The sequence below is a fragment of the Gopherus flavomarginatus genome, chromosome 8 (assembly GCF_025201925.1).
Source record: "Gopherus flavomarginatus isolate rGopFla2 chromosome 8, rGopFla2.mat.asm, whole genome shotgun sequence".
In the NCBI taxonomy this organism is placed as follows: Eukaryota; Metazoa; Chordata; order Testudines; family Testudinidae; genus Gopherus; species Gopherus flavomarginatus.
Window position 1 is genome coordinate 58,466,479 of NC_066624.1, and position 27,515 is coordinate 58,493,993.

Below are 27,515 nucleotides of genomic sequence, written 5' to 3' on the forward strand. Positions count from 1 at the left end.
CACCCCCAGCAGGTATACAGTAAAATATATTACCTCATTCACTTTCTCTATTCCAATAGTATTATTACTTAACTGATAAATTATGGGGTCTCCTTTATGTGATTCTCAGGAAATGAAAATCACTCTCAATTTAGCTTTGTGTATCAATCTACCCTCAGCACTCATACAAAATATAAACTGCCCAACTTGACAGTTGGCTGCAGTTTTATTAGGGTTTTTTTAATACTATATAAACAAGAAGACAGAAGCGTGAGTAGGTGGTACATGCCAACAGAATGCTAAGATTAAAATAAACTCTTCTTTAAGATTTATGGACAACAGTTAAAACTTTACCAATGTAAACTTTATGCATTAAACAATTTATAGTCACTTAGAATTTGTTTGATTATCTACATATTGCTTTCTATCTTGGAAAAATATTGGATCTGGCAATTTTCAGAACTCCTATTGAAAAGGTTTGATTTTTGTCCTCCAATATACAGCACATGTATTTCAGAAAAATTAGTCATGGTGCTTCCTAAATTAGGGCAAAGCATCTTTCAAAGGACCAATTTTATAAGAAGCTCATTTGTAGGAGTTCCAGCAAATGTGAATTTATTAAAAATATATTAAGGCAAATTATGTAAACCTAAAAAATTTGTCTAGCAGTTTAAATTAAAATATTATTTTATATTGACACACAAAGAGTATAAAAATATGCATCAAAAGGTACCAATCACAAGCCTGTTAAAGAGTTTTAGTGACATTAGTGACATGTGCTACTAGCTATTTAAGCTTTGACTTTGTGGTTTATAGTATTGTTGGAAACCCTGCATGAAGTTGCAAATTTTGAATGGCTTCACTTCTACTATGTAATCCTGCAGGGACAAACAAAAAACACCCAACCTTGACATGACTTTAGTGATATTTTTTCCACCTATGTTAAAATGTGGGATTTTTCCATGGGAAAGACCTATTAAAATTGGGACCTTCTCATGGAAAAATAAGGTTGGGTGGCAACCCTAAATATAAGCAGGTAGTTTATATTATCTTAGTTGAGCTTAGAGATAGGAATTGCCACACTGGATCAGAGCAGTCATTCATTTACACCAGTATCCTGTCTCTGACACTGGCTAGTACTAGAAGCTTCAGAGGAAGAGGTAAGAAACCTCAGAATGGAAAACCCCTAGGGAAAGTATTTCTTCCCAACACTGTCAGTTGGGGGCTGGCTTATGCTCTGAAGAATGAAGGTTTCTATCCTTTGTATTATGTTGTGACGAAGTGGGACTGTTCTTAATGTTTCCTCTGAATACTGTGTGGGTGCCTCAGTTTCTCGCTGACACTCTGTCTCCTGGCAACTAATGGCCTGGGCCTTTCCCCCCTGCAAGGGGATGCTAAAGGTGTGGGAGAACAAAGAGGTCAGGCACAGGAAAGGAACTCAGCAGAGAAGGAGGGGCTGGAGCGGGTTTCAGTTTGGAGCTGGCTGGGGACAGGAAGTGAGGGCAAACGGGGTTGTCTGGCTCGCTGGCCCCCAGAATGGACCCGGCTGAGGGGTCCCGTTCTCTGTACCTACAAACTCTGTTTTAGACCATGTTCCTGTCATCTAATAAACCTCTGTTTTACTGGTTGGCTAAGAGTCATGTCTGACTGCGAAGTGGGGGTGCAGGACCCTGTGGCTTCCCCAGGACCCCACCTAGGCAGACTCGCTGTGGGAAGCACACGGAGGGGCATATGCTGAATGCTCCAAGGTCGGACCCAGGAAGGTGAAGCCGTGTGAGCTTCTTGTCCTGAAGACAGTCTGCTCCAAGGGAGAGGAGGCTCCCCAAAGTCCTGACTGGCTTTGTGGGGAGCAGTTCCAAAGCATCGCCCGGGGACTCCATGACATATGTATCCTTTGTAACATAATTCTGGATGTTCTCTGTATTCATCTAAAGGTCTAGAGGTCTACTCCTCTTTTGAATCCTACTAAATTCTTGGCCTAAAAGATATTTTGTGACAATGAGTTCCATAAGTTAATTATTCATTATGTAAAAGTTTATCAGTTTTAAAGTTGTGACCCAATTTTATGCCTCCTTGTTCTTGTAAAATAAAAAGGAATAAACAGAAAATGTTGATTTACCGTTTCCATAGCATTCATTATTTCATATACCTCTATCTTATACCCCTCCTTATTCATCTCCTCTAAACAGTCCTAGCCTTCTCACTCTCTTCTCAAACAGAAGTCTCTCCATGTCATAAGAACGGCCACACTGGGTCAGACCAAAGGTCCATCAACCTAGTATCCTGTCTTCCGACAGTGGCCAATGCCAGGTGCCCCAGAAGGAATGGACAGAATAGATAATCATCAAATGATCCATTCCCTGTCTCCCATTCCCAGCTTCTGGCAAACAGAGGTCAGGGACACCATCCCTGCCCATCCAGGCTAATAGCTATTGATGGACCTATCCTCCATGAATTTATCTAGCTATTTTTTGAACCTTGTTATAGTCTTGGCCTTCACAACATCCGCTGGCAAAGAGTTCCACAGGTTGACTGTGCATAGTGTGAAGAAATACTTCCTTTTGTTTGTTTTAAACCTGCTGCCTATTAATTTCATTTGGTGACCCCTAGTTCTTGTGTTATGAGAAGGAGTAAATAACACTTACTTACTTTCTCCACACCAGTCATGATTTTATAGACTTCTATCATATCCTCCCTTAGTCACCTCTTTTTCAAGCTGAAAAGTCATAATTTTATTAATCTCTCCTCATATGGAATCTGTTCCCTACCCCTAATCATTTTTGTTTCTGAACCTTTCCCAATTCCAGTATATCTTTTTGGAGATGGGGTGACCACATCTGCACACAGTATTCAAGATGTAGGCATACCATGGATTTATAGAAAGGCAATATGATATTTTCTGTCTTACTATCTATCCCTTTCTTCAAGATGAGTCTGTTCGCTTTTTTGACGGCCGCTGCACATTCTGTGGATGTTTTTAGAAACCATTCACAATGATTCCAAGATCTCTTTCTTGAGTGGTAACAGCTAATTTAGAGTAACTATTAGCCACATTTTATGGTGAGGGAACTGAGGCACAGGAAGACTAAGGCTATGTTTACACTATAGGCGCTACTTCTGTGGAGGTTTCCTACAGTGACAGAAGGAGCTTTTCTGTTGCTGTAGTTAATCCACCTCCCACAGCAGCGGTAGCTAGGTCGATGGAAGAATTTTTCCGTTGATCTAGCTGTGCTTATACTGGGGGCTAGGTTGGCAGAGCTATAGCACTCAGGAGTATGAATTTTTCATACCCCTGAGCACCATAGTTCTGCTGACCCAATTTTTATGTGCAGACCAGACCTGAGTGACTTGCCCAAGGTCACACAGGAAGTCTGTGGCAGCATAGCCTTAATCAGTTTAGTCACCTGTCTCTGGCCCCTGCAATTTCTGCTATAGCTTTTTGGAGATGAGCTAAATACAGCATTCCAGGTGAGAGCATGCTATTGATTTATGTAACAGCATTATAATATTTTGAGTATTATGTTCTATCCTATTCTTATCCTAAGACAGGATTTCTCAAACAGGGGTCGCCGCTTCCGTAGGGAAAGTCCTTGGTGGGCCGGGCCAGTGTGTTTACCTGCCCCATCCGCAGGTCTGGCCAATTGTGGCTCCCACTGGCCGTGGATCGCTGCTCTGGGTCGATGGGAGTCGCTGGAAGCAGGGCCCAGTACATCCCTCGGCCCACGCCGCTTCCAGCAGTTCCCATTGGCCCGGAGCAGCAATCCGCAGCCAGTGGGAGCCACAATTGGCCGGACCTGTGGACGGGGCAGGTAAACACACCGGCCCAGCCCGCCAGGGGCTCTCTTTACAGAAGCGGCGACCCCTGTTTGAGAAACCCTGTCCTAAGAACTCTTTGCAATGCAATTATTAAGAGACAAGAACTAAACTACTTCTTAAATCAAGATAAAAGGCTATTGGGGGCTTCTCAAACACCAGTCCACTTACAGATTATCAGATTGTGAAACATGGTTGAAAAAGAGTCAAATAAAATGGTGCTGGGAGGCTCGGCTTCACTGAATGCAGCCCACTGCACTCCTTACAACCAGGCACTGCACAATGTGTATCTAATAAATTGCTAATGACAGTGGCTACTAAGTCACACACAAACTTTGACTGCAGAGAACAGGTTCCTTATAGAGGCTTGGAACCTGACAGGACCCAACTACAAGTGTCAGGTTTGTGTGGGATATGAAAAGAACTCAACACTCTCGGGCTTGGGACAAATTCCGGCTACGAGGGAGCTAGGCTGGCACCAGGCTGAAGGCAGAGACAAAGGATCCCTGTCCCCAGAACCCAGTGGAGGTGGTGGCGGCTGGTTGGGGAAGTTGCAGTACCAGGCATTTTGGGACAGCTGCATGGGAAGAAGCCTTTGTCATCCTGAACAGGAGGCCACAGCAGTGCCAGGATGCCGAGAGAAGACTTGGAGTGTTCCCGGCATCCACTCTGCACTGCCTTGCAGGTCAGGATGGGGCACCTGCACATACATGGCAACATGGCAAGAGAGAGATGATGCTGACTTGGCTGGCCTGATGCGTGGGCTGGCTGGGCAGGCTCAGTGCTTGCCCCCACAAAGCTGCCTGGGCTGAGGCACTGGATATGTCCAGAGCCACTGCCAGATGGCCAAGATCCTGGAGGAGCGCTTCTAGGACTGACCATCCCAATGCTGCAGGAAGGAGCCCTGTTGGAGCGTGACGTATCATGTAGTGTCTACACCCAGCAGTGCCACTGCTAGAGCCTCCCACAGGATAAGCAGAGTGTGAGGTTGGGGTGAGGGATCCAGGGCTCCTGAGCCCAAAGTCCAGCACAACAGGGATAGGAAGTGATGGGCTTGGTGGAGACAACATTGTCAGATAGATGATTGCAACCTTACCCAAACCCAGTGGGACTCACCTGACAACAAGTGTCAAATTCGGGTCATTATGAAACAACTCAACGAGCTAGGGTTGGGCTTAGATTCGCTGTGGTCTAGTTGGGCTTTAAAATTAGGCCCTAGCAGACTTCTAGCTCCTTAAACATGACAAATAAATCCTTATGGTCTTTATGATCAGCTTCAAGTAGAAACTGAACTAGTTAAAATGGCCGGGGAAGGGAAAGTAGAAGCTAATTGGAGTATTTTCTATTTAGAAGCAAGGCAAAACACACTACCCTAGATGAGAGATGACCTTAAAGTCTTACAAAAGATGTGCACTTTTAACTAGATAGCCTCTTACTTTAACCGAAAGAATGAATTCTGCCCCAATTACAAAGGCACTGAGGGTACTGACCACAGTCTTGGGACAGCAGACTGTTCAAGTATGGGAAACTGATCTTCTCTAGTTCATCCAGCTTCTCCTTCAGCTTCTTGACTTGACTGTCAGAGCGGCTGATTCTCTGCCTCAACAGCTTCAGCTCTCCATTCTTTTTCTCCACCTGCTCCCGTAGGCAGCACACTTCGTTTTTGCTTTGCTTAGAAGAGAAACAGTATGAATGGAGGGAGTCAATGAGCTTGCAAGCTCCTGAGGCTGAGATGATGACCTCATTGATTGACATGGGGTTGGCATCTGTCTCTCCTTTCTGCCCTACCACAGCCTCTGTTGCTGGCTGAGGGGTAAGGTCTGCAGGGGATGCTGACAAACTTTGGGAAGGTTTCTGAGGGGTTGCAGTAAGTGATGAATTAGGGGAGCTTTCTGCTAAGGTCTTATTGTGCCCCATGATACTGCTGCTGCAGCTTGGTTCCACATCTCTCTTTGGCCTTTTCTTCTCAAGTTGCTCTTTTGGGAAAGATGGCTTCTCTCTCGTGTGCTTAGAGGAAAAGCTGTAAGAGTGGAGGGAGCCAATAAATTTGCAAGCCCCAGATACTGGAGGTGTGAAGTCATCAACTGATATACCACTTCTATCTGTTATCCAACTCTCAGTATGGACAGCGCTTTCAGAACAATCATCCACAGATGGTCTTTCTGGCTTTTTCTGGACTCCTGTCTTTGAGACTAAATTATCGACTAACATCCTTCTCAGAGGCCCTTCCAACTGCCCACAGACATTCTCTCCTTGCTCAGACATTGACCCAATTTCAGCTTGCAGAGTCACTTGCTCCATCTCTTTAGTCCCTTGCATTACCATAAAGTCTTGGTCAGAATATGAGGTTTTCTCAACTACCTCACAGTCTCCTTCCCTTGATTGATCTCCATCCCTCACAGATATTTGGCCCGCTATTTTAATTCTACTTTTGACATAATCCTGGTTGTCGTCTTTCTTCTCTGTGAGCTGAAAGATGGTTGGCACAGCTGTCGGCTTAAGTAGCCGATGCTGATCTTCCAGCCGTTTGGAGAAACTATCTTTGGTAAAATGCTCGCTGCAGAGAAAGGAGTACTTGGTGGGAGTCCAGTTTTCCCTTTGAACAGCTTTTAACCACTGGATCAGACGTTTTGAGTCCTTTAGAGGGAATCTGCAAACAAGAAGCATAAAAATGGTAAAATAAATAGATATTTCTATAACCAAAGAAACTTAGTGTTAGCGGACCAAAATTATCTAGAAAGCAGTATAGTACTGAGTATGCCTGGTTGATGATTGATTATTGAAAGTTTCAGTGGAATGCTAAATATTCATTTCCTTGGCTGACAGTTAAATTCCCCAGAGAGGACATAATCAGTTAGCTTTGTGCTCCTGTCTATTAAAATCAGTTAGCAAGCAACTGACCACTCCACTATGAATTTATACCAGTCAGAGACCATGACTCTACTTGTAAGTGAGGAAAGACAAGATGTGAATAATGAAACCCTCTGCCCCGAACAACAATCTAATCCATCTACAATCTTCAGGGACTGACTGGTGTTTATACTGAGTAATGAAGGGATATTAAACAAGAGATAAAACATCCTACATTCAGGCCTCAATGCCAAGAAATCATAGCATTTAGACACACTGTATTTCTTATAGTTGACACAAATGCTTGTTTTAGACTGTTAACAGCACCTCTCCAGAAAAAACAAAAACATAGCCAAGGACTTCACACACAATCATTTTCAGAGAGGAATTCTGTAGATTTTCATATCCCATGAGGGAAGAAAAATTAAAAATTAAACTAGGCATACAAGATACAGTTTGAAATGGGCTCGCAAAAGTCATCTTAATTTTGAATTTTTGCTTAGCATTACCAATCCTAAGGTTACATTTGGATCTAGCCACATGGACCCCTGCACCTATACAGAGACCATGGGCTATATGCAAGTACAGGTGTCTGCCTGAATAGTTCCATTTGCATGTTTGCGACTTTGGACCACATGGCCCACTATTTTAAGAGAGCGTCTGAGGTGAATGTGTTCAGGCAGGAATACCAATATTACCCAAACCAACTATGATTACTCAGCAATCTTGCAAACCAAAAATAATCAGAAGAACTTTCTGAAATGTCAAAAAATGGCAAAACAAATCACAAAATTCATACAATAAAGCATAATGGATATAAAGATTAACAGCTCTGCATAATAAAAAAGAGACAGCTTATGAATCTGCAGATTTAAGTAACAGACATACAGAACAGAATCAGCATAGTTAGTATTACTATGTTAGTATTACTCATTTTGTGCACAGGAAACATGATTACCTCAATTTCATTACAAACAAGTGTTGTATATAATTTGCTCTTGAATTGTCTTCAGTTTTTAACTACAAGAGGAAAGCAATATTTTTATCCTGGGTTTTTTGGAAGAGAAAAAGACTACTACTACAGAGCATTTCTTTAATGGAGTTTATCTTGGATGCCACCTGCAGCAATAGAATACGTCCCAGAAAGAAAGCTGTTTGTATGTAACTCATGGAATCTCTTTCCCTACTGTTCGTTCTGGGTCAAGCTGTCTTATCGTTCAGCAAAGACATAAGAGGAGGGCAAGATTGTGTGCATCCCACATCACCACCATGACGGTACATAACAAGACTATTACACATACTAGCTGAGACATGCAATGGGGAAAATGTGCATGTCTACAGCCCTTAACGCCAGTCTTGGGCTATAACAAGACTTAGCTGAAGTTTCCTTAGCCAGTGGAGAGCTTGGAGGGTGGGGAAATCCAAGTGTGTGTTCCTCATCAATAGCATAAGCAGAGTTACTACAGGCACGTCTACACTAGAAACTTTTGCTAGAATAGCAATGTGAGAGAGGGGTGTGATTTTTTTTTGTACAACATTTTTATACCAACAAAAGCCTTAATGTAGACATAATTATGCCAGCAAAAAAGTGCTTTGTCAGTATACCTTATACTAGCTCCCCGAACAAAATAAACTATACCAGTAAAAGCATTCTTGATGGTATAAGCTGCATGTTAACTAGGAGAGTTTGCCAGTGTAGTTATATCAGCAAAGTTTTTATAATGTAGACTGGACATACGTCTAGGGGGAGACCTGCAGGGAAGAAAACACATTGGAGAGTGGGAGGGGAATGCATTTTAGGTCTTGTTTATATTAGCAAATGTTATTGTGTTTAACCATGATTTTTAACAACATAGTTAGCCAACATAGACTGACCAGGGCTTTGTGGTCAGTGCAGACAAGTCATGTTCAACATGCTGCCAGCTAGATTTCATGATTAACTCTCTCATCATATCAAACACGACTTATCCTTGTCCATGCTGACTGCAGTCATGGTCAGCTAACGCGACTGTTTAAAATTATGAAATGCTTAAACACCATATTTTCTAATGCAGACAAGGCCAAAGGGGTAAAGAGAACAGTGGGGAAGGGAAGCATGCATCCCTCATTCATCAACAGCATAAGAACATAACAGTTAGGATGCCTGCTACAGGAAAATCTGCAGGGGTGGGGATATTGGGAAGTGTGTGTCTGTGGGGGAGGAGAAAAGTAGAGTACCGGAGGGCAAGAAGTAGGATAGGGAGATGTGAGAGACAGAGATGGTGTTCTGTCCTCCATATCAACAACTTTGAGTGCACAGCAGGGCTAAGCAGTTACACTGGCTGGAGGCAGACATAGGGGGAGCAATGTGTATCAGGGAATCAGAGAAGAATGTTTATGTCCCCCACCATGGTCCTAAAGGTAAAGCAAGATTAAATATTTATATGCTGTCCAGTTGGAGATTTGTCGGGGTTCAGGAAATACATGTGCTGGAGCAGGAGAGAAAGGGGAGGATAAAATGTGTGCATCTGACAGGAGAGGAAGAAACATGAGAGTCCCGCATCAACCATCTAAGAACGCTGCAGGACTAAACAGTTACACTGGTCAGTGGGAAACCTGCAAAGAGTGGAAGGCAAGAGTAGGTGAGTACCTGGCAGTCTGAGGAGGGGGAAATGAGAAGGTGTATGTGCATCTGGGGATGGAGGATAGCTGTGACTCTTTATCTTAGGAGGATGGATGACAGATGCAGCTCTGTGTATTTATGTTGGAGAGATAGGATAGGAGTTTGGCATGTGTCTAACTCCCTGTCTTGTTGGGGATAGACGGGGCTGGCCTTACCATGAGGTGAATTGAGGCGGCCACTTCAGGTGTCAGATTGTGAGGTGGGGTGTGCCACTAGGACCCAGAGTGTAGAAAATGGTGTCTGCTGCTGGTGCATATGTATTCTCTCTGCTCTAGATGCACAGAGATGGTGGACTGCTGTGCTGGAGGAAGGAGGGCACAAGAGACATAACAGGCAGGCAGGAGAAAAGGTGAGAGGGAATAACAGAAAGCAGCAGGAGCTTCAGGGAGATTGAGGAAGAGGAGCCTGTTATGTACCTCTCTAGCACCTCCAGGAGCCTGGACTGATTAACACCAGCTTCTCAGGGAGCTTCCTGCTGCTTCCCTGAACCCACTTGAGGAGAACAGGCAGTTAGCTGAAGTAGTAGGAGTCAGTTAGGTCCTTAAGACACTGATATCTTCCCTCACTCAGGCCCTGCTACCAGCCTGCTTATTTGTCCCCTTCAACTGAGTGTTGAGAGCCACTATAGCTGGCAAAGAACAGCAGTCAGGAGTGAAAGAAGAAACCACCCCTGTGGGGCAGCATTCAGAAAAAAAAGAAAGCAAAGGAAGCTTTTCTATCTAAGCAGGAAGGAGCTCTCCTGAGATACATAGACACAAATGTTCATGGTGAGCCTTCCGGCCCTAGTGAGGATGTGAGTGGTGAGGAGATGCCTGATCTTTCAGTTAGTCAGAATGCAGGTGACCTGGCAGCTACTGCAGCATCCATATCTCCATCTCAAATAAATGTAACCAGACACATTCCTGAAGAAAAGTGTAGATCAGAGAAGACTGTGGTGAGGGGAAAGAAACAGCTGCTGCTGAGGTTAGTTCCTTAAGTCTAGATGATCCGGGACTGTGGACCCACTTGAGCAGTAGCCTGAGGGACTTCCTTGTACTGCATGGGCCACAGCAAGTGAAAAACTTCATGTTCCCCAAAGACAATGAAAATAGAAGTTTCCATCCAACACATTACTGGCGAGAAATCCCCAATGGTAACAAAGTGGAGAGGCCATGGCTTATGTACTCAAAAACCCAGAATGCTGCATACTGTTTTTGTTGCAAAATCTTCCAGTCTAATGTTCCAGCCACACTGGGTTCTACAGGAACAAAGGACTGGAAAAATCTCGCCAGAAATCTGGCATGCCATGAGAAGGCAGCAAATCACCAGAGAGCATTCTATAGGTGGAAAGAGCTTGAGATGAAACTAAAGTTAAAGGCCACCATAGATGATCAGCATCAAGAGAAGATTGCATCAGAGTCTATTTCCTGGCAAAATGTTTGGAGAAGGCTCATAGCAAGCATTCGCACAATGGCAACCCAAAACCTAGCACAGCGTGGCACCTCAGATCAGCTGCATGTGCCAAACAATGGAAACTTCCTTACAATTATGGAGCTGATGGCTGAGTTTGATGCTGTACTCCAGGAGCATCTAAGAAGAGTCATCACCCAAGAAATGTACACACACCACTACCTTGGAAAAACAATTCAAAGTGAGATCGTACGGTTACTGGCAACTAAAGTCAGACAGAATTTTGTGGCAGATTGGAAGTCAGCAAGATATTACTCTGTTATTCTGGACTGCAGACCTGACATCAGCCATATGGAACAAATGACTTTAATGGTGCGTTTTGTAACAACAACAGAACCTAGTGAAAATGTCCCTGCAATGGTGACTGTCAGAGAGCATTTTCTAGAATTTATTGACACTGATGATACTACAGGAGCTGGTATGACAAATATGCTTCTTAAAAAGCTGGAAGTTATTAGAATTGCGATAGCTGACAGGAGAGGTCAGGGCTACGATAATGGTGTTAACATGTGAGGAAAGAACAGAGGAGCGCATACACAGATCTGAGAGTTAAACCTTCAAGCTTTTTTTGTCCCATGCCGTTCTCATTCATTGAACTTGGTGGTCAGTGATGCAGCATCAGCTTCTAGAGAGGCTGCTGAATTTTTTAATGTAATTCAAAGCATCTATGTATTTTTCTCTGCATCAGCTCATCAATGGCAAATTTTGAAGCAACATCTAGGAACATCCTCTCTGACACTGAAACCACTGAGTGCCACACGATGGGAAAGTCAAGTGGAGGCGATAAAGCCTATCAAACACCAAACTGAGAAGATAGATGATGCCAAATTTGCCATTATGGAGTATAATGCTATGACAGGAACTGTTTGTGGGAGAACAGTGTCAGAGGGAGATGGAATCACCAGAAACATACATAACTTCAAATTTCCATGTGGCTTAGTGTTGTGGCATGACATACTGTTTGAAATAAATGTTGTAAGCTAGAGACTCCAAGCTGTTGACCCTGATATATCTGGAGCAATGGAACAACTGTACAAAGCAAAGTCATACTTACAGGCTTACCAGTCAGATGAGGGATTTCAAAAGTTCTGAAGAGTGCACAGAAGTTGGCAGAGGAACTTCACACTGAAGCTATTTTCCTACCCATTCAAGAATACAAGAGTCACCAAAGAAGAAGACATTTTGATTACGAGGCACGGGATAATCCCATAAGACACCCCAAACAACAATTCAAAGTTGAATTCTTTAACCAGGTGCTAGATTGTGCAATACAGTCAGCTGAAGAACGTTTCATGCAGCTCAAGAAACACAGCAGTATATTTGGGATGTTGTATGATATTCCAAAACTCCTCACTATACCTGAGGAAGACCTACATCAGCAATGCAGGGCACTAGAGACAGTGTTGACACATGATGACGTGCGATATTGATGCAAGTGATTTTAGGTGATGAACTGAAAGCCCTTTCAAGATACATTTCTTGTATCTTGACAGGGCTATTCTGGAATATATGTGCACAAATAAGATGACCACCTTCTTTCCAAATGCTTTCATTGCTCTGCTGATATTTCTACCACTTTCTGTAACAGTTGCCAGTGAAGAACGCAGCTTCTCCAAGCTGAAGTTAATAAAAACATATCTACCCTGCACAATGACACAAGAGACGCTGTTTCAGCCTCGCAACCATCCCAGACTGCAGACCTTCAGGAAGCAGCCAAGAAGGCATGGAAAGCACCACTTTGATTATTCAAACAGATAAAAATGCCAGTGTTTACTATGCAGACAAGAAAAGTTGCATTTGATGTTCAGGCAACTGAAAGTTAAGTGTTACTTAAAATCTTTGAACAAGGCATTTTAAGTTGTTAGTTCTCCTTTATTGGGGTAGGTAGCAGAGCAGTACCATGAGAAGTGTAGAACAGGAAGGCAGACTGAGACCTTTCAAAGTTTTGGCCCAAGCGAGGGGTATGGTGGTGTCATTTGAGCTCCCTGCCTCAGGTGCCAAAACGTGGGCCAGGCCTGGGGATAGAGAAACGGAGTCTGTGTCTAGTGGAGGAGAAAGGTGTGAGTTAGTCTATCTGTGTGACGTTGGGGGTGAATGTGTGTCTGTGTGCAGGGGCCATGAAGGAATGGAGGTAGGTCCATATGTGTCTGTCTATGACAACGGGGAGGTAGAGGTGTGCACGTTGGTTGTGGGGTTGGGGGTGTACCTAGAAGTAAGGGTGTCAGACTGTGGGAGATACAGGTCTTCCTGTTAGGGGGTAGATGAACCTATGTGTGGGGGGGGAGTGACAGGTGGACACCAGGTGTAGCTCTGCAAGGGGACAGAGAGGAGGTAGGTGAATGTCTGTCCGCGGGGAGACAGAGAGTGGTTCGGGGGAGTGGGAAGGTGCTTGTCCATGTGTGGAAGTAGGAAGGCACGGGAGGGGTGTGGTGGGGGAAAAGGAAGTCGGATGGCTGCCTGTCCGGGGGGTGGGTGAGTAGATGGCTTTACCTGTGAGAGATAAGCAAGTGTGTGTCTGTCAGTGTGTGAAGGCAGGTGTGGGTAGATGTCTGTCTGTCGGGGAGATCTCTCAGGTTGGGACCAGAAGGGGGATCAGCCGGTGTCTGTACAGTCTGTCACTCAGTCAGTGGGTGGGGGAGGGGCGGGTCTGTGCCCCGCGATTCCAGCGGGACCCGGGCTTTGGCGGTCGGGGCGGGGGTACCTGGGCCGGCTTCAGCGGCCGCTGTTACCTGTGGAAGGAGACGGCTCCTCTATGCACCTTCCCCTGCCGGTTAGAGCAATTCACCGCCGCGCAGCAGATCACCATCTCCGGCCAGTTGGCCCTTCCCCCCAGCTCCCTCACCCCTCCCAACACAGGGCCGAGGCCAGCCGTACAACAAGATGGCGGAGCCAGGTCACCTCAGCTACCCCCCTTCCCCGGGGAAGGGGTTTCTGTACGAAGGTGCCGTCAACGAAGATGGCGACCACCATATGGCCGCCGCCATTTTGGTCGAGGCACCGCCATACAGCGCTATCATCTGCTGAAGGGGACCTCTTAGCACCCCTCTCTATGCCCTCACTGGATTTTTCTGTGAGGCGAGGGTTGACTTGTGGGGAGCGGATAGGAATGGGAGACTCAAGGGGTTCGAATGAAGCTCAACTGAGGCAGCCATATTGGAAACAGGGGGCGGGGCTTTCCTGATCCGTACTACAGGATGGCGGCGCCCACGTATAAGACCAACCTCCAGTGATAGGGTGAGATTGCGCATAGGGCTGAGATCCGGTAATGGCAAAGCATTTAAAGATCATTCCCTGCTCATTCCCCGACCCTAGCTTCAGCCTGGTACCACATGACTCCCCCTCACCTGAGCTCTTCGTTCCGTACAGTAAAATGGCGGCCCCCATGTGGATGAGGAAGCGGCGCAGCGCAGCTGAACCCGGCCAGGTCCCCTCTCGACCTATCCCGACTGAGAAGCGCTGTGATCCGCTCTCTGATTGGCCGCTCAGGGCCACTCGTCAGCAGCGGACGGGGTAGGGTGCAGTCTATGTGTGTGTATGTGGAGGAGGCAGTAGGCGCAGCCCACCTGGCCCTGGGACTGGTCAGGAGGCAGGAGTCGCAGGATGGACGCAGGTGAGCGGCGGTGGGACCCCTGTCAGAGCTCTGAGCCGGTCCCGCCCCGCCACTCGGCGTGTCGGGCTGGCTGTGCCACCACTGCCCTGAGCACCGGTGTTCTCTTCCCCCCCCCGACCCCGGCACGGGGGAGTAGGGTGGCTGTGGGGGAGGCAGGCCCTAGGGTGGGATGGGGTCAATCTCCTTTGGTGGCTCCCTTGTTAGGAGGGCTTGTGGGGAAGGTCGTGTGTGGATCTATGGGGTGGGGGCTGGCGGCGGATCCCCAAGTCAGGGGATAGGAGTATTAGTGGGTAGGGGCTTAGGATCCCCAAGATGAGGGTTCAGTAAGGGATGTATGAGTGGGGTCCCAAACTGTGGTCCATTGGTCATGCAGGGCAAGCTGCTCCCATGGTGTTGCTTTCTCACATCTTGCTGCTAACTCGTGTTGAAAGTTGAAAATACACTAGGTCACACACTTTATTTCTCTTCTGTATAGGTTCTTATATCACACTCATCACTAGTAGCTGTAGGCCAAGCTTACTACACACACTGGACTGAGACTCTTTGCATTCCTTCTTTCTCTCCTATAAGCTGTCTGTATTTCACCCTCCTATCCCACTTTATTTCAGGGACCCCCTGTAACCTGACCCCTTCCCAGTGCCAGGGGTTCTCTGTGATCCCCATTACAACAGAAACCCTGGTTCTGTGTGTACCCTACTTTTCCAAGCCTCCCTGTTTTCTTTCTCTCACAACATCAATATTTTAAGCTCAGTCAAGACATGGGCAAAGCTAAAATGAGGGCTATTGTTACGCTATAATGTGTTCATCTCTTCTATCAACCTAGTATGCTCACATGGGGAGAGTTGTCCACAGGACATTCTCTATTAAAATGTGGTCCATGTTATGAAAAAGCTTTACAGAACTTGGCGTAGGAGGTGCCAAGCATAATATGTGTAAGATATCCCCTCAACCATGCACACTCCCTTGGCTCCCCCTGGCAATTAGAGAAAGGGGTGTGGCTTGCATTAGGAAGGACACAAGACTTTCTCTTCAAGTGATGAGGAAAATGTAACTGTAGGAGAAAGACAGGGATTGCATGTTATCATGTAGCATGCTGACAACAAATCAGCAATGAACACTGTTACAACTTCAAAAGCTCTGTAGATCCTTGATGCATTGTCTGCTTCTGACAGAGTCCTAAGGTTTGGCTTTTATATTTGGCAACACATAATGTTTTATGCCAACAAAGTGCCTTGAATTGAAACAGAACGCTGCCCATCTTCCTCCTCAACCCCACGTTATGCATGGCAGTTTGGGAAAGGCTGAGTGTATGTATGTAGTGGAAATAGTCTGCTCCTGTTAGGGGTGGTTGAGCATTTGAAATTAACTTGGTCAATCAACAGTACCACTCCCTGGAAGCAGAATTTCTTGTTCCACAGAACACTCTCCTTTCTTCTGCAACTTCCTGTGTGTGTATGGCCAGCCTGATGCATGCCATATGGAGTATACTAGTTTACAGACTTCAGAAAAGTTTCCTCCTCCTAATTTTTTTCTAGTTTCTTTTGTAATTGAGGTAGTGGAAAAGAGCACCTCACTGCTTCAGTGATGTTGCCTGCCCTGGGTATGGAAATTCACTGTAGAGCAAGAACAGTTGGCTGTACGGTCTTCCTTCACTGTCCTGGTAGTATTTTGAAGCCCTGTTGTGGAGATACCAATTCCAGAGTGAGATGGTTGGTTGCTCTCCATGACTGTTCATTTCTTGCCTTTTCTGCTCAGAATGCCAACAAGGGAGGCAATTAAGGCCAATTGCAAGTAGTGTTTTTTGAAATGGACAAATATCCATTAGGAAATGGACTAAGACCAACTCTTTGCAAACAATCATCTGACCGCTGTCATAGGGTGGTAATTTTGATCCATTCCTTCCAGGGCCACATATAAGCCACTGACCCATGGGTGAAGGACTCCATATCCAACTCTGATTAATACTCTCCTAAGACATTCAGCCCCTGCTTGTTTTCCACGTTGGACCCAGAACTCCTGTGCTCCAGGGCTGCTGCCTTTATTTTTCTTCCTCAGTGCTAGTATTATTATAACCAGAGTTCTGCAGCTGTGGGTGTCAAACTGGCTCCCTGACCAGTACATCATTGCACATAAAAGCACAATATTTGGTTCCATTTAGCCTAGTTTGCCTGTTGACTGGAAATAAGATGAATGATACAGTAAGTGAATAGTACGAGGACCATATCTAGCCGTTTAGGTGCTCTTATGTGATACAAGGTTTATCAAGGGAAGAAAATCTTGGTGTGATGTACAGTAGATCTCAGCTGAGCCTCACTTATTCAAATGAGAATTATCTCCTACAGTTTTCCTCTGCAGCAGTGGAATTTCAGGATCCTGGTGGCCCTCTTCTCCAGCAACTCTGCTTAGCCAGTTAGATTTGGAGGGGAGGAAGCAATCTGCTTCCACTGGTAAATTAGTCAGCAGATTTTGAACTTTTTTCTCTTATAGCCATGGGCCACTAGGAAGAGGAGTTATCCTTAGACAGCAGGGTATGTCTACACTATGGGATTATTCTGATTTTACAGAAACTGATTTTTGGAAACAGGTTGCTTAAAGTCGAGGGCACGTGGCCACACTAAGCACATTAATTCAGTGGCGTGCGTCCATGTACCGAGGCTAGCTTGACTTCCCATAGTTCCTGCAGTCTCCCCTGTCCATTGGAATTCTGGATTGAACTCCCAGTGCCTGATGGGAAAAAAAATTTGTTGTGGGTGGTTATGGGTAAATGTCATCAGTCAATTCTCCCTCCATGAAAGCAACGGCAGGCAATCATTTCGCGTTCTTTTCTCTGGTTTGCCTGGGCAGATGCCATAACATGGCAACCATGGAGCCTGTTCAGCCTTTTTTCACTGTCACCATATGTCTACTGGATGTTGTTAACAGACGCGGTACTGCAGTGCTACACAGCACCATTCTCTTGCCTTTGCAAGTTAGCAAAGACAGTTACCAGCTCTACTGTACTGGCTGCTGCTTTGCAAGTTGACAATGGTGGTTACCAGTCATACTGTACCGTCTGCTGCTGTCATGGGTGCTTCTGGCCGGCCTCAGTGAAGTTGGTTGGGGGTGCATGGACAAAAATGGGAATGACTCCCCAGGTCATTCTCTTCTTTATTTTGTCTAATGGAGAGTCAGTCCTGCCTAGAATATCAGGCAAGCCTACTAAAGAACCAGAGAGGCAAATGGCCGCTCTGGGTCAGAGCCCCATACATCCTGCAGATATAATGAGCTGCATGCCATTCTAGGGGGTGCCCCTGCAACAACCCCACCCATTGTTTCCCTCCTCCCCACCCCTCCTGGGCTACCGTGGCAGTTATCTTCCCATTTATGTGATGAAGTAATAAAGAATGCATAAATAAGAAACAACACTGACTTTATTGCCTCTGCAAGCAGAGATCCAAGGCGGGGAGGGGAGGGCGGTTGGCTTACAGCAAAGTAGAGTGAACCGCCATTCTACACTTACTCAGCCTATAGCTGAAAATGGGAATCTGTGACAAGCACTAGGATAGAAGCACAGGCAGGACTGAATCTCCATTTGTGTGTGGGACTTTGGTTGACACTGGTAGAATACAAAATGTCCCAGGATATGTATGTTGGGAGACAGTTCTAAAGGGCAGCTTAATTTTTTTTATTGCAGCAAAATGCAGAGGTCTAAGTATCTGATTGTGAGCCCTGGTAGCAAGGGGTAGGCGCGACCGCACGGTGCTGCTAACTGGGGAGAGCAGCCTGAGGCAGAAGCCTCCAGCTTCCATGATATTCCAGGCAGGACTGAATCTCCATTAGACAAAACTTAAAAAGAAGAGAATGACCTGGAGTCATTCCCATTTTTGTCCATGCACCCCCGACCGACCTCACAGAGGCCAGCCAGGATCACTCACAGAATGATGATGATGGATACCAGTCTTACTGTACCGTCTGCGTCTGCAAGGGAAGGGAAGGGGATGCTGCTGTGTAGTGCTGCAGTACCGCGTCTGCCAGCAGCATCCAGTAGACACACAGAGACATTGAAAAAAGTCGAGAAACAATTTTTTCTTCTTTGCTTTCACAGAGGAAGGGGTGGGAGGCTGATGACATATATCCTGAACCTTCTGCGACAATGTTTTTGACCCTTCAGGTTTTGGGAGCTCAGCCAAGAATTCAAATGGTTTTCAGAGAGTGCAGGAACTGTGGGATAGCTACAATTGTCAGTTGCCCCTTCCTCCGTGAGCGTCCATTTGATTCTTTGGCTTTCTGGTACGCTTGTCTCAGCTCCTGAAGTTTCACACAGCACTGTGTTGAGTCCCTGTTGTGGCCTCTGTCCATCATGGCTTTGGAGATTTTTTTTTCAAATGTTTTGGCATTTTGTCTATTGGAACGGAGTTCTGATAGAACAGATTCATCTCCCCATACAGAGATCAGATTCAGTATCTCTCGTACGGTCCATGCTGAAACTCTTTTTTGATTCTGGGACTGCATGGTCACCTGTGCTGATCAGCTGTGCATGGTCACCTGGGCTGATCAGTTTTCTACGCTTGGCAAACAATAAATGAAATTCAAAAGTTCGCAGGGCTTTTCCTGTCTACCCGGCCAGTGCATCCAAGATCAGATTGCTGTCCAGAGCGGTCACAATGGTGCACTGTGGGATAGCTCCCAGATGCCAATACTGTCGAATTGCGGCCACACTAACCCAAATTCAAAATGGCAGTACCGATTTCAGCACTACTCTCCTCATCGGGGGGAGGGGACTACAGATATTGATATTAAGAGCTTCGTTGTATGGACGGGTGCAGGGTTAATTCGGTCTAACGCTGCTAAATTCGAAAAACTCGTAGCGTAGACCAGGCCTAATTTTCTTCCTTGACTCTCTGAAGTACTTAGCTGTTCATTTGAGATCTTTGGATCATCATGGTGTGATGCAGTAGGGTCTGTCTGTGTGGGGGATGGGAGAGCCGGGGAGGACTTTAGGCGAGGGACAGGATTTTTAAGCCTGTAACCTGAGCCGGGGAGGGGGTTAGCACCTTTGCTCGGGAAGCTGGACAAAGGAATCGGCCGGCTGGAGGAGGGGCAGGGCAGTTTCGTTTTTGGGCTGGGTGATTGGAATTCGGGGAATCCTATGCTGGGATCCAAGCACCCTGAACCCCCAGAAGGACTCGATTGAGGGGTCCTGGTTGGGCCTCCAAGCTCTGCTGTAACCTGCATTCCTGTTGTCCAATAAACCTTCTGTTTTACTGGCTGTCTGAGAGTCACTGTGAGTCCCAGGAAGAGGGGTGCAGGACTGGACTCCCCCACACTCTGTGACAACTGGTGGCAGTGGTGGGATATACTACACCCCGTGGACGGCGCTTCCTGCAGTAAGTGACTGGGGAGCAGTAAAACGAAGGGGTGATTAACCCCTGAAAGTGTGTGCCCAGTGAGAAGGACTTTGCAGTAACAGGGTCCCCCGGGGGATTGCAGCAAGCGATCCCAGGGGCAGAGGAGTCTGCAGCTCGACCCTGGCAGAGAGGTGGTAACCTCAAGAAGGGCTGGTGCACTAGGGGTCTCCCTGGAAACCGTGGGGAGCGGCAAGAACCCCGGCCTGTGAGTGGCCAGCAGGAAGATGTATGCCAAGCGCCGTAAGTGCCACCTGGTGTAGCTGTGCAAGCAGAGGGGGCTGCACAGTGGGAGGCTCACCAAAGACCAGCTGATTGCCCAGCTGGAGGAGGAAGATCGCTTGAATGAACAGATCCCTGTCTCTGAGGGAAGCAGCCTGGCAGATGCAGCGCAGGCACCAGTGTCTGTCCCTGCTGGGAGTGGTCAGCCGGTGACTGAGGGCTTCCCAAGACCCCCTATTCCTATGCCTAGGGGAAGGGCGGGGAGGAACCCAGTGGCTACCGAGGGCACCATGACCCCCCCGGCCAGCAGGGGATCCTCCTGGTGAGGCTCACCCGCCAGCAGGGGATCATCCAGGTGACGCTCGGCATCTGTGGAGCGCAAGCGGCTAGAATGGGAGAGAGAGCTAAAACTGAGAGAGCTGGAGGATCGTGAGCAACAGAGAGAACATGACTGGGAGGAGAAAGAGACCGAGGGAACATGAGGAGAGGCAAAGACAGTGGGAACTGGAGGAGAAAGAGTGACAGTGTCATCATGAGCTGGAACTGGCGAGGCTGAGGGGCAGCAGGCCCCTGGCTGCGGTGAGCAAGGGGGGGCCCAGGACTGCACGGAGCTTTGATAAGTGCATCCTGGCCCAGCGTAAGGAGGGGGAGGACATGGATGACTTCCTGCATGCCTTTGAGACGGCCTGCGAGCTGCACCAGGTAGTTCTGGCAGACAGGCTCCGGGTTCTCACCCCCTTACTGGACCCCAAGGCCGTGGCATTGTACCGCCAGCTGGGAGAGGAGGAGAAAGGGAACTACGAACTATTCAAGCAGGCCCTGCTGCGCGAGTTTGGGCTGACTCCTGAGATGTACTGGGAAAGGTTCCGGAGTCGGGATAAAACCCCTGAGGTCTCATATCTGCAACTAGCTGTCTGCATGGAGGGATACGCCAGCAAGTGGGCAGATGGGGCCCAGATGAAGGGGGACCTGGTTAAACTGCTGGTACTGGAGCAACTGTATGAGAGGTGCCCATCTGACCTGAGGCTGTAGTTGAGGGACCAAAAGCCAGAGAACCCATGACATGCAGGGCGGCTGGCTGATGAGTTTGTGAGGAGCTGGTTGGGGGGTGGCAGGGAGGAGTCCCAAAGGAACAGGCCCGCTGTGATGCAGAGAGTCATCCTGGGACCTCCCAAAGGGGGAATAGGGAGATCCCTCTCCCAAAGGGAACGCCCAGCGTCAGGGACAACCGACCGGTTCGAGGGGACCAACGGGACATGAGCTGCTATCAGTGTGGCCGGAGGGGCCACATACGGTCCCAGTGCCCCAGACTCAAGGACAGACTGAGCAAACCGACTCCATACCAGGTTAACTTGGTAGAGACCCAGCCAGATGAGGGGCAGCGTTCGCAGGAAAGGGGGACTGGCCGCATACCACCTGCGAAAGAGGGAGGAGGGCCCCAGGTCAGCTCCTCTGGGGGGCTGGATGCTCCAGGCTCTGAGTTTTTGGTTTACAGGGTGGGCGCGGGGCTGCCCCTCCAGAGAGAGTGCCTTGTTCCCCTGGAGGTAGATGGGAAGAAGGTCCTTGGGTACTGGGACACAGGTGCAGAGGTGACGCTAGCCTGGCCCGAGGGGTGGCCCCAGATCGGATGATGCCCGACACCTACCTGACCCTGATGGGTGTGGGCGGGACCCCATTCAGGGTGCCCGTGACGAGGGTACACCTGAAGTGGGGGGCCAAGGAGGGCCCCAAGGACATGGGGGTACACCCATATTTGCCCACGGAAGTGTTAATTGGGGGGGGGGGATCTGGAGGTCTGTCTGGCCAAGCAACGCCCGGGGTGCCCTGGTCGTGACCCGTAGTCAGAGTCAGCGCAGGGCACTGTGCCCTGACAATGGGGAAGGTACTCTGCCCAAGGTGCAGGACCCTAACCTGGTGGGGAGGGAACGCCCAGGGACACGGCTCAGAGAGGCTGCGGCCTCAGACCCAGCTGATGAGAGAGAGCAGGTCCCCATCCCTGTCCCAGCTGCTGAGTTCCAGGCCGAATTGCAGAAAGATCCCTCCTTGCGGAGGCCAAGGGACCTGGCTAACCTCAGTGCAGTACAGACCATGAGGAGAGGTTGCAAGGAGAAGTTCCTGTGGAAGAAGGGGTTCCTGTACCGAGAATGGGCTCCCTCAGGGGAAGCAGAGTCATGGGGGATCAGGAGGCAGCTGGTGGTCCCCTAGAAGTTTCGCCACAAGCTGCTGTACCTGGCCCATGACATCCCTCTCGCAGGGCACCAGGGAATCCGGTGCACCAGGCAGAGGCTGCTACAGAACTTTTACTGGCCTGGGGTCTTTACCCATGTCCAACAGTACTGCCAATCCTGCGACCCCTGCCAGAGGGTGGGGAAGGCCCGGGACAAGGGAAAAGCGGCTTTGAGGCCTTTACCTATCATAGAAGAACCTTTCCAGAAGGTGGCCATGGACATAGTGGGACCTCTCAGCAAGGCGACCCGGTCAAGGAAGAAATACATCCTGGTGGTGGTAGATTTCGCCACTCGCTATCCCGAGGCAGTGACCTTGTCTTCTATCGAAGCAGACACTGTGGCAGATGCGCTGCTGACCATTTTCAGCCGGGTAGGGTTCCCCAAAGAAGTCTTAACGGACCGGGGTCCAACTTCATATCGACCCTGCTCCAGTGCTTGTGGGAGAAATGTGGGGTCCAGCACAACTGGGCCTCAGTGTATCATCCCCAGTCCAACGGGCTAGTGGAAAGATTCAACGGGACGCTAAAGATGATGCTAAAAACATTTATGAACCAGCACCCACAGGATTGGGACAAGTACTTACCTCACCTGCTATTCGTGTACGGGGAGGTACCCCAGGAGTCTACTGGGCTTTCGCCTTTTGACTTGTTATGTGGAAGGCAGGTAAGGGGATCCCTGGACCTGATGAGAGACGAATGGGAGGGGAAGGCTGCTCCCGATGGAGAGTCAGTGGTGGAGTATGTCCTGTCCTTCCTGAAAAGGCTTGCTGAGCTCATGAGCCTGGCCAGGGAGAATCTGGCCCTAGCCCAGAGGAAGCAGAAGGTCTGGTATGACCACACGGCGCGGGCCCATGCCTTCGCCACTGGGGATCAAGTGATGGTTCTCATCCCCGTGAGGAAAAACAAACTCCAGGCTGCCTGGGAAGGGCCCTTCAAGGTTGTCAAGCAACTAAATGAGGTAAACTATGTGGTGGAGCTGTCTAACCGGTCTCATCACTGCTGGGTGTACCATGTGAATATGATGAAGCCATACTATGACAGGGGGGATGTGGTGTTGGCCGTGTGTGGACACTGGGAGGAGCAGGGAGATGACCCTTTAGTGGATCTATTCCCCGGGACAAAAGCTGGTTCCCCTCTGGAGGCAATTCCCCTCTCTGATCAGCTGACCCCAGCCCAGCACACTGAGATCAGAGGGGTGCTACATCTATACCGACAGCTGTTTTCCAGCCAGCCTGGATGCACTAATTTGACTGTCCACCGGGTGGAGACCGGATCACATCCCCCTATAAGATGCTCCCCTTTTTGGGTCACCAGGAAGACTGCCCAGGACCTAGAAAGAGAGGTCAAGGACATGCTGGCTTTGGGGGTGATCCAGCCGTCTTCCAGCCCTTGGGCCTCACCAGTGGTGCTGGTCCCCAAAAGGGATGGGTTGATCCGGTTCTGTGTGGACTATTGAAAGCTCAGTGCCATCACTGTATCTGATGCCTACCCCATGCCCGGGCCTGACGAGCTCCTAGACAAGCTGGGAAGTGCTCGGTACCTCACCACCATGGATCTTACAAAGGGCTACTGGCAGGTGCCGCTGGACGCAGAAGCCAGGCTGAAATCAGCCTTTATCACCCCTCTGGGGCTCTACGAGTTTCTGATCCTGCCCGTCCTCCTCAAGGGAGCGCCGCCCACCTTCCAGCGCCTGGTGGATCAGCTACTGAGAGGTATGGAGAGTTATGCCGTGGCATATATTGACGACATCTGCATCTTCAACCAGACCTGGGAGGACCACGTGTCCCAGGTTAAACAAGTGCTGGACCGACTCCGAGAGACTGGGTTAACCGTAAAGGCTGAGAAGTGCAAGGTGGGGATGGCTGAAGTATCTTACCTGGGCCATTGGGTGGGGAGCAGCTGTCTAAAGCCAGAACCAGCCAAGGTGGAGGTGATCAGAGGCTGGCCTGCCCCCCAAACCAAAAAGCAGGTCCAGGCCTTTATTGGGATGGCGGGGTACTATTGAAAGTTCGTGCCCCACTTTAGTGCCATAGCCACCCCCCTCACTGAGCTGTGCAAGAAGGGGAAGCCAGACAAGGTGGTCTGGACCGAGCAGTGCCAGCAGGCTCTCCGGGTGCTAAAGGAGGCTCTGGTTAGTGGCCCAGTTCTGGCAAAGCCAGATTTTGACAAGCCCTTTATGGTGTTCACTGACGCCTCAGACACGGGACTGGGGGCGGTGTTAATGCAGGAGGATGAAAAGGGGGGGAGAGACACCCCATCGTGTACCTGAGCAAGAGTTGCTACCCCGGGAGCAGAACTACGTGGCCATCGAGAAGGAATGCCTGGCCGTGGTGTGAGCCCTTAAGAAACTAGAGCCATATCTCTTTGGGCGATACGTCACCGTGTACACCGACCACTCTCCCCTGACCTGGCTGCACCAGATGAAAGGAGCCAACGCCAAGCTCCTGAGGTGGAGCCTGCTCCTGCAGGACTATGACATGGATGTGGTCTATGTGAAGGGAAGTGCCAACCTGATAGCGGACGCGTTGTCCCGGAGAGGGGGCCCTCAACTTCCCCGGGTCACTGGGCAGAGTGACCCCGCTCAATTCAGTCTCGAAGGGGGGAGAGATGTGATGCAGTAGGGTCTGTCTGTGTGGGGGATGGGAGTGCCGGGGAGGACTTTAGGTGAGGGACAGGATTTTTAAGCCTGTAACCTGAGCCAGGTAGGGGGGAGGGTGTTAGCACCTTTGCCCGGAAAGCTGGACAAAGGAATCGGCCGACTGGAGGAGGGGCAGGGCAGTTTCGTTTTTGGGCTGGGTGATTGGAATTCAGGGAATCCTATGCTGGGATCCAAGCACCCTGAACCCCCAGAAGGACTCGATTGAGGGGTCCTGGTTGGGCCTCCAAGCTCTGCTGTAACCTGCATTCCTGTTGTCCAATAAGCCTTCTGTTTTACTGGCTGGCTGGCTGAGAGTCACTGTGAGTCCCAGGAAGAGGGGTGCAGAACCGGACTCCCCCACACTCCGTGACACATGGCCCTTCTCTTCTCTTTTGCCTCTTAAACATGACAAAGGTTTAATTTTATTTAAGGCTTTTTGTGAGGGGTGAGTGCTGCTTCCCCTGTTAAAGTGGGGAAGCTTGAAACCTTTTCATTGGATATTTTAACTAGGCATTTTTCAGTTACTAACTTTAATTTTGTTTCTGATATTTCCCCCTAGTTTATCTCTATAATGTACCCCCATAAGAACAAAAATTATCACTTGATGTATTTGCATATATCCTGCTGCGCAGTGACACTATTCCCAGCATCTATAGATTGAAACAGCTGCTGGCACTGCCTGGAAAAAGCTACTGTTCAGAACAAGAGGCAAGATTGCCACAGAATTAGAACTTTCTCTCACTGGTGATTTCAGAAAAATTCCTAGAGGATATTGAAAAGCATGGGTTTCTTGCACTCTCTCACCTTACTTACATGCCTTCCAGAGAGTGCTGGTAATATAAATGTGTTTTGTGGAAACACCTTTTTATTGTTCCTGTACAACTTATTCAAATCACCTATGCTTAAGCTGTTCCACTTAGTGTGCACAAGCAAAATAATCACTTGCTGCACTCATAGGTCATGTTTCTGTTGCATCACCAAAGCTTTGATTTCTTATTAATTTTTAGGTAGATACAAGGAAACACAAGGAGAAGTATTACAATGACTGTTACCATTTTATCTTTTATAGAACTAAAGTTAACATGGCTGGTAAGACTGGCTTATGGTAGTAAGAGTGAAAGTCCTTGCATTTACTAATTTAGTGCAATGGTTGCAATTTGACATGATGTGCAAATCAGGAAATTCAAAGCCTGGTTCCTACAATAACTAACTCTCTGCCTGTTTGTGAGCACATGTGATAACTTTTCAGTGTGCTAAAACTGAATTAAATTAATTCTTCATGTTTAAACTTCAGAAGTACAGAAGATGTCTGTTTTCACCCACAATGTTAATTTCATCCCTTATGCACTAAAATAGTCTTTGATTATCACATAATATTTCTGAAATAGTGAAATATCACACAGTTGTTTTACAACCTTACATCTATCCATCCACTTGTAGGATCTCCGATTCTAAGTCATATATATATATATATATATATATAATATATATATATACACACACACAAGATACACATTGACAGATAAGGGCTCATTCACTGCACACCATACAAGACTGTAAGAGATGCCTGGTATTATGAGAGGAAGCAGGTAATATGATTAATCTTAAATGCCTGTGCAAAAGGAAACAGTTGTAGGTTGTGTTCAGTCTTAATGGTATTAGTATTTCCTCACTTGAGTGCTGAACTGTCCAACCCTAACTATCCTCTATGTAATTTTTTAATGGCTTGTTCTAGCTCAAATTAAAAGGGAAAAGAAATTCCATAATCAGTGATTCTTTGGGGGGATGCTACTGGAATGGCGAGATGCTACTGGAATGCTATGGTATGTCCTGTGCAAGATGTGCACTCACTAAGGCAAAGACTCTGTACAGCCTTGCTTTGTTCACAACATGCCTGGATTCATGAGACAAGACAGTTCTGCCTTCCTGAGTGTGTGCTTTGCATAGTTGAAAACTTTGTAGTGGGCACATTTGGTCCCCTTAGCTGCATAGGCAATAAATAATCACTGAATGAAAGTGGGCTGACCTATTCAATGTGCACCTGTTATCTGCACACACATATCCATTGCAACTTATGTCCCTTTCTGAATGCTTGTAGATTATTGTTAATATATACATTCAAAACTTGAGGTGCAAAACCTCAATAACTCTGACAAATCCCAACTGACTTTCAGGTGAACATCCAAAAGACTTTTTGCCTGCCTAATTTCCACCTATTATTTCCAGCCATTTTGACTCTAAAGCTTTCAAGGACACAATTACCAAAAAACCCCAAAACAAAGCAAAACCAGAATGGGGAAAATACATTCACATATGTTTTCCCACTCTTCTCATACTCAAAAATAGCAGAACTGTTTTGTTCAAATGTGTCTAGATGTTTGCCTTTGGTATAAACCAGGTCTGGAGAATTTCAGCCCAATGGGTGGAACTTTTGGAAAGTTATGATCATCTGAAAATGGGGTTTATAGTGAAAATGCTCTGGTAACCTTAAGTATACCTGGAGCACTAGCAATACAATGTGTCATAATTATACTCACTAGGAATCATAACTTTAACTATCTTGACTCTTTTGCATGTAAATTCTTGACTATGCTGTTGAATGGATGTTGTCTCACATTTGATTACCTGTGTTTTCTTTTTTAATAAGCAACAGATGTGCTTGTGTATCTGACTGACATCTG

The 27,515-nt window shown here is 47.6% G+C and overlaps 2 protein-coding genes across 6 annotated transcripts in view; one reads left to right on the forward strand and one right to left on the reverse strand.

Moving 5' to 3' along the window:
- Nucleotides 1-13,676, reverse strand: part of THAP4 (THAP domain containing 4) — a 59,000-nt gene extending 45,324 nt beyond the window's left edge. Inside the window, exons 1-2 of one of the 3 annotated variants that reach the window (XM_050965486.1) lie at nucleotides 13,483-13,675; nucleotides 5,283-6,442 (exon numbers count right to left, since the gene is read on the reverse strand). In XM_050965486.1, the coding sequence (XP_050821443.1) occupies nucleotides 5,283-6,442; nucleotides 13,483-13,559 (1,237 nt within the window). In that variant the 5' untranslated portion in view covers nucleotides 13,560-13,675. Of the gene's footprint in view, nucleotides 1-5,282; nucleotides 6,443-13,482 lie in introns of all 3 variants that reach the window. The other 2 variants (XM_050965484.1, XM_050965487.1) reach the window with 2 other exon arrangements.
- Nucleotides 13,677-14,239: 563 nt separating this feature from the next.
- Nucleotides 14,240-27,515, forward strand: part of ATG4B (autophagy related 4B cysteine peptidase) — a 46,998-nt gene continuing 33,722 nt past the window's right edge. The window contains exon 1 of one of the 3 annotated variants that reach the window (XM_050965612.1): nucleotides 14,240-14,363. In XM_050965612.1, coding sequence (XP_050821569.1) covers nucleotides 14,354-14,363 — 10 coding nt within the window. In that variant the 5' untranslated portion in view covers nucleotides 14,240-14,353. The remainder of the gene's footprint in view (nucleotides 14,364-27,515) is intronic. The other 2 variants (XM_050965611.1, XM_050965610.1) reach the window with 2 other exon arrangements.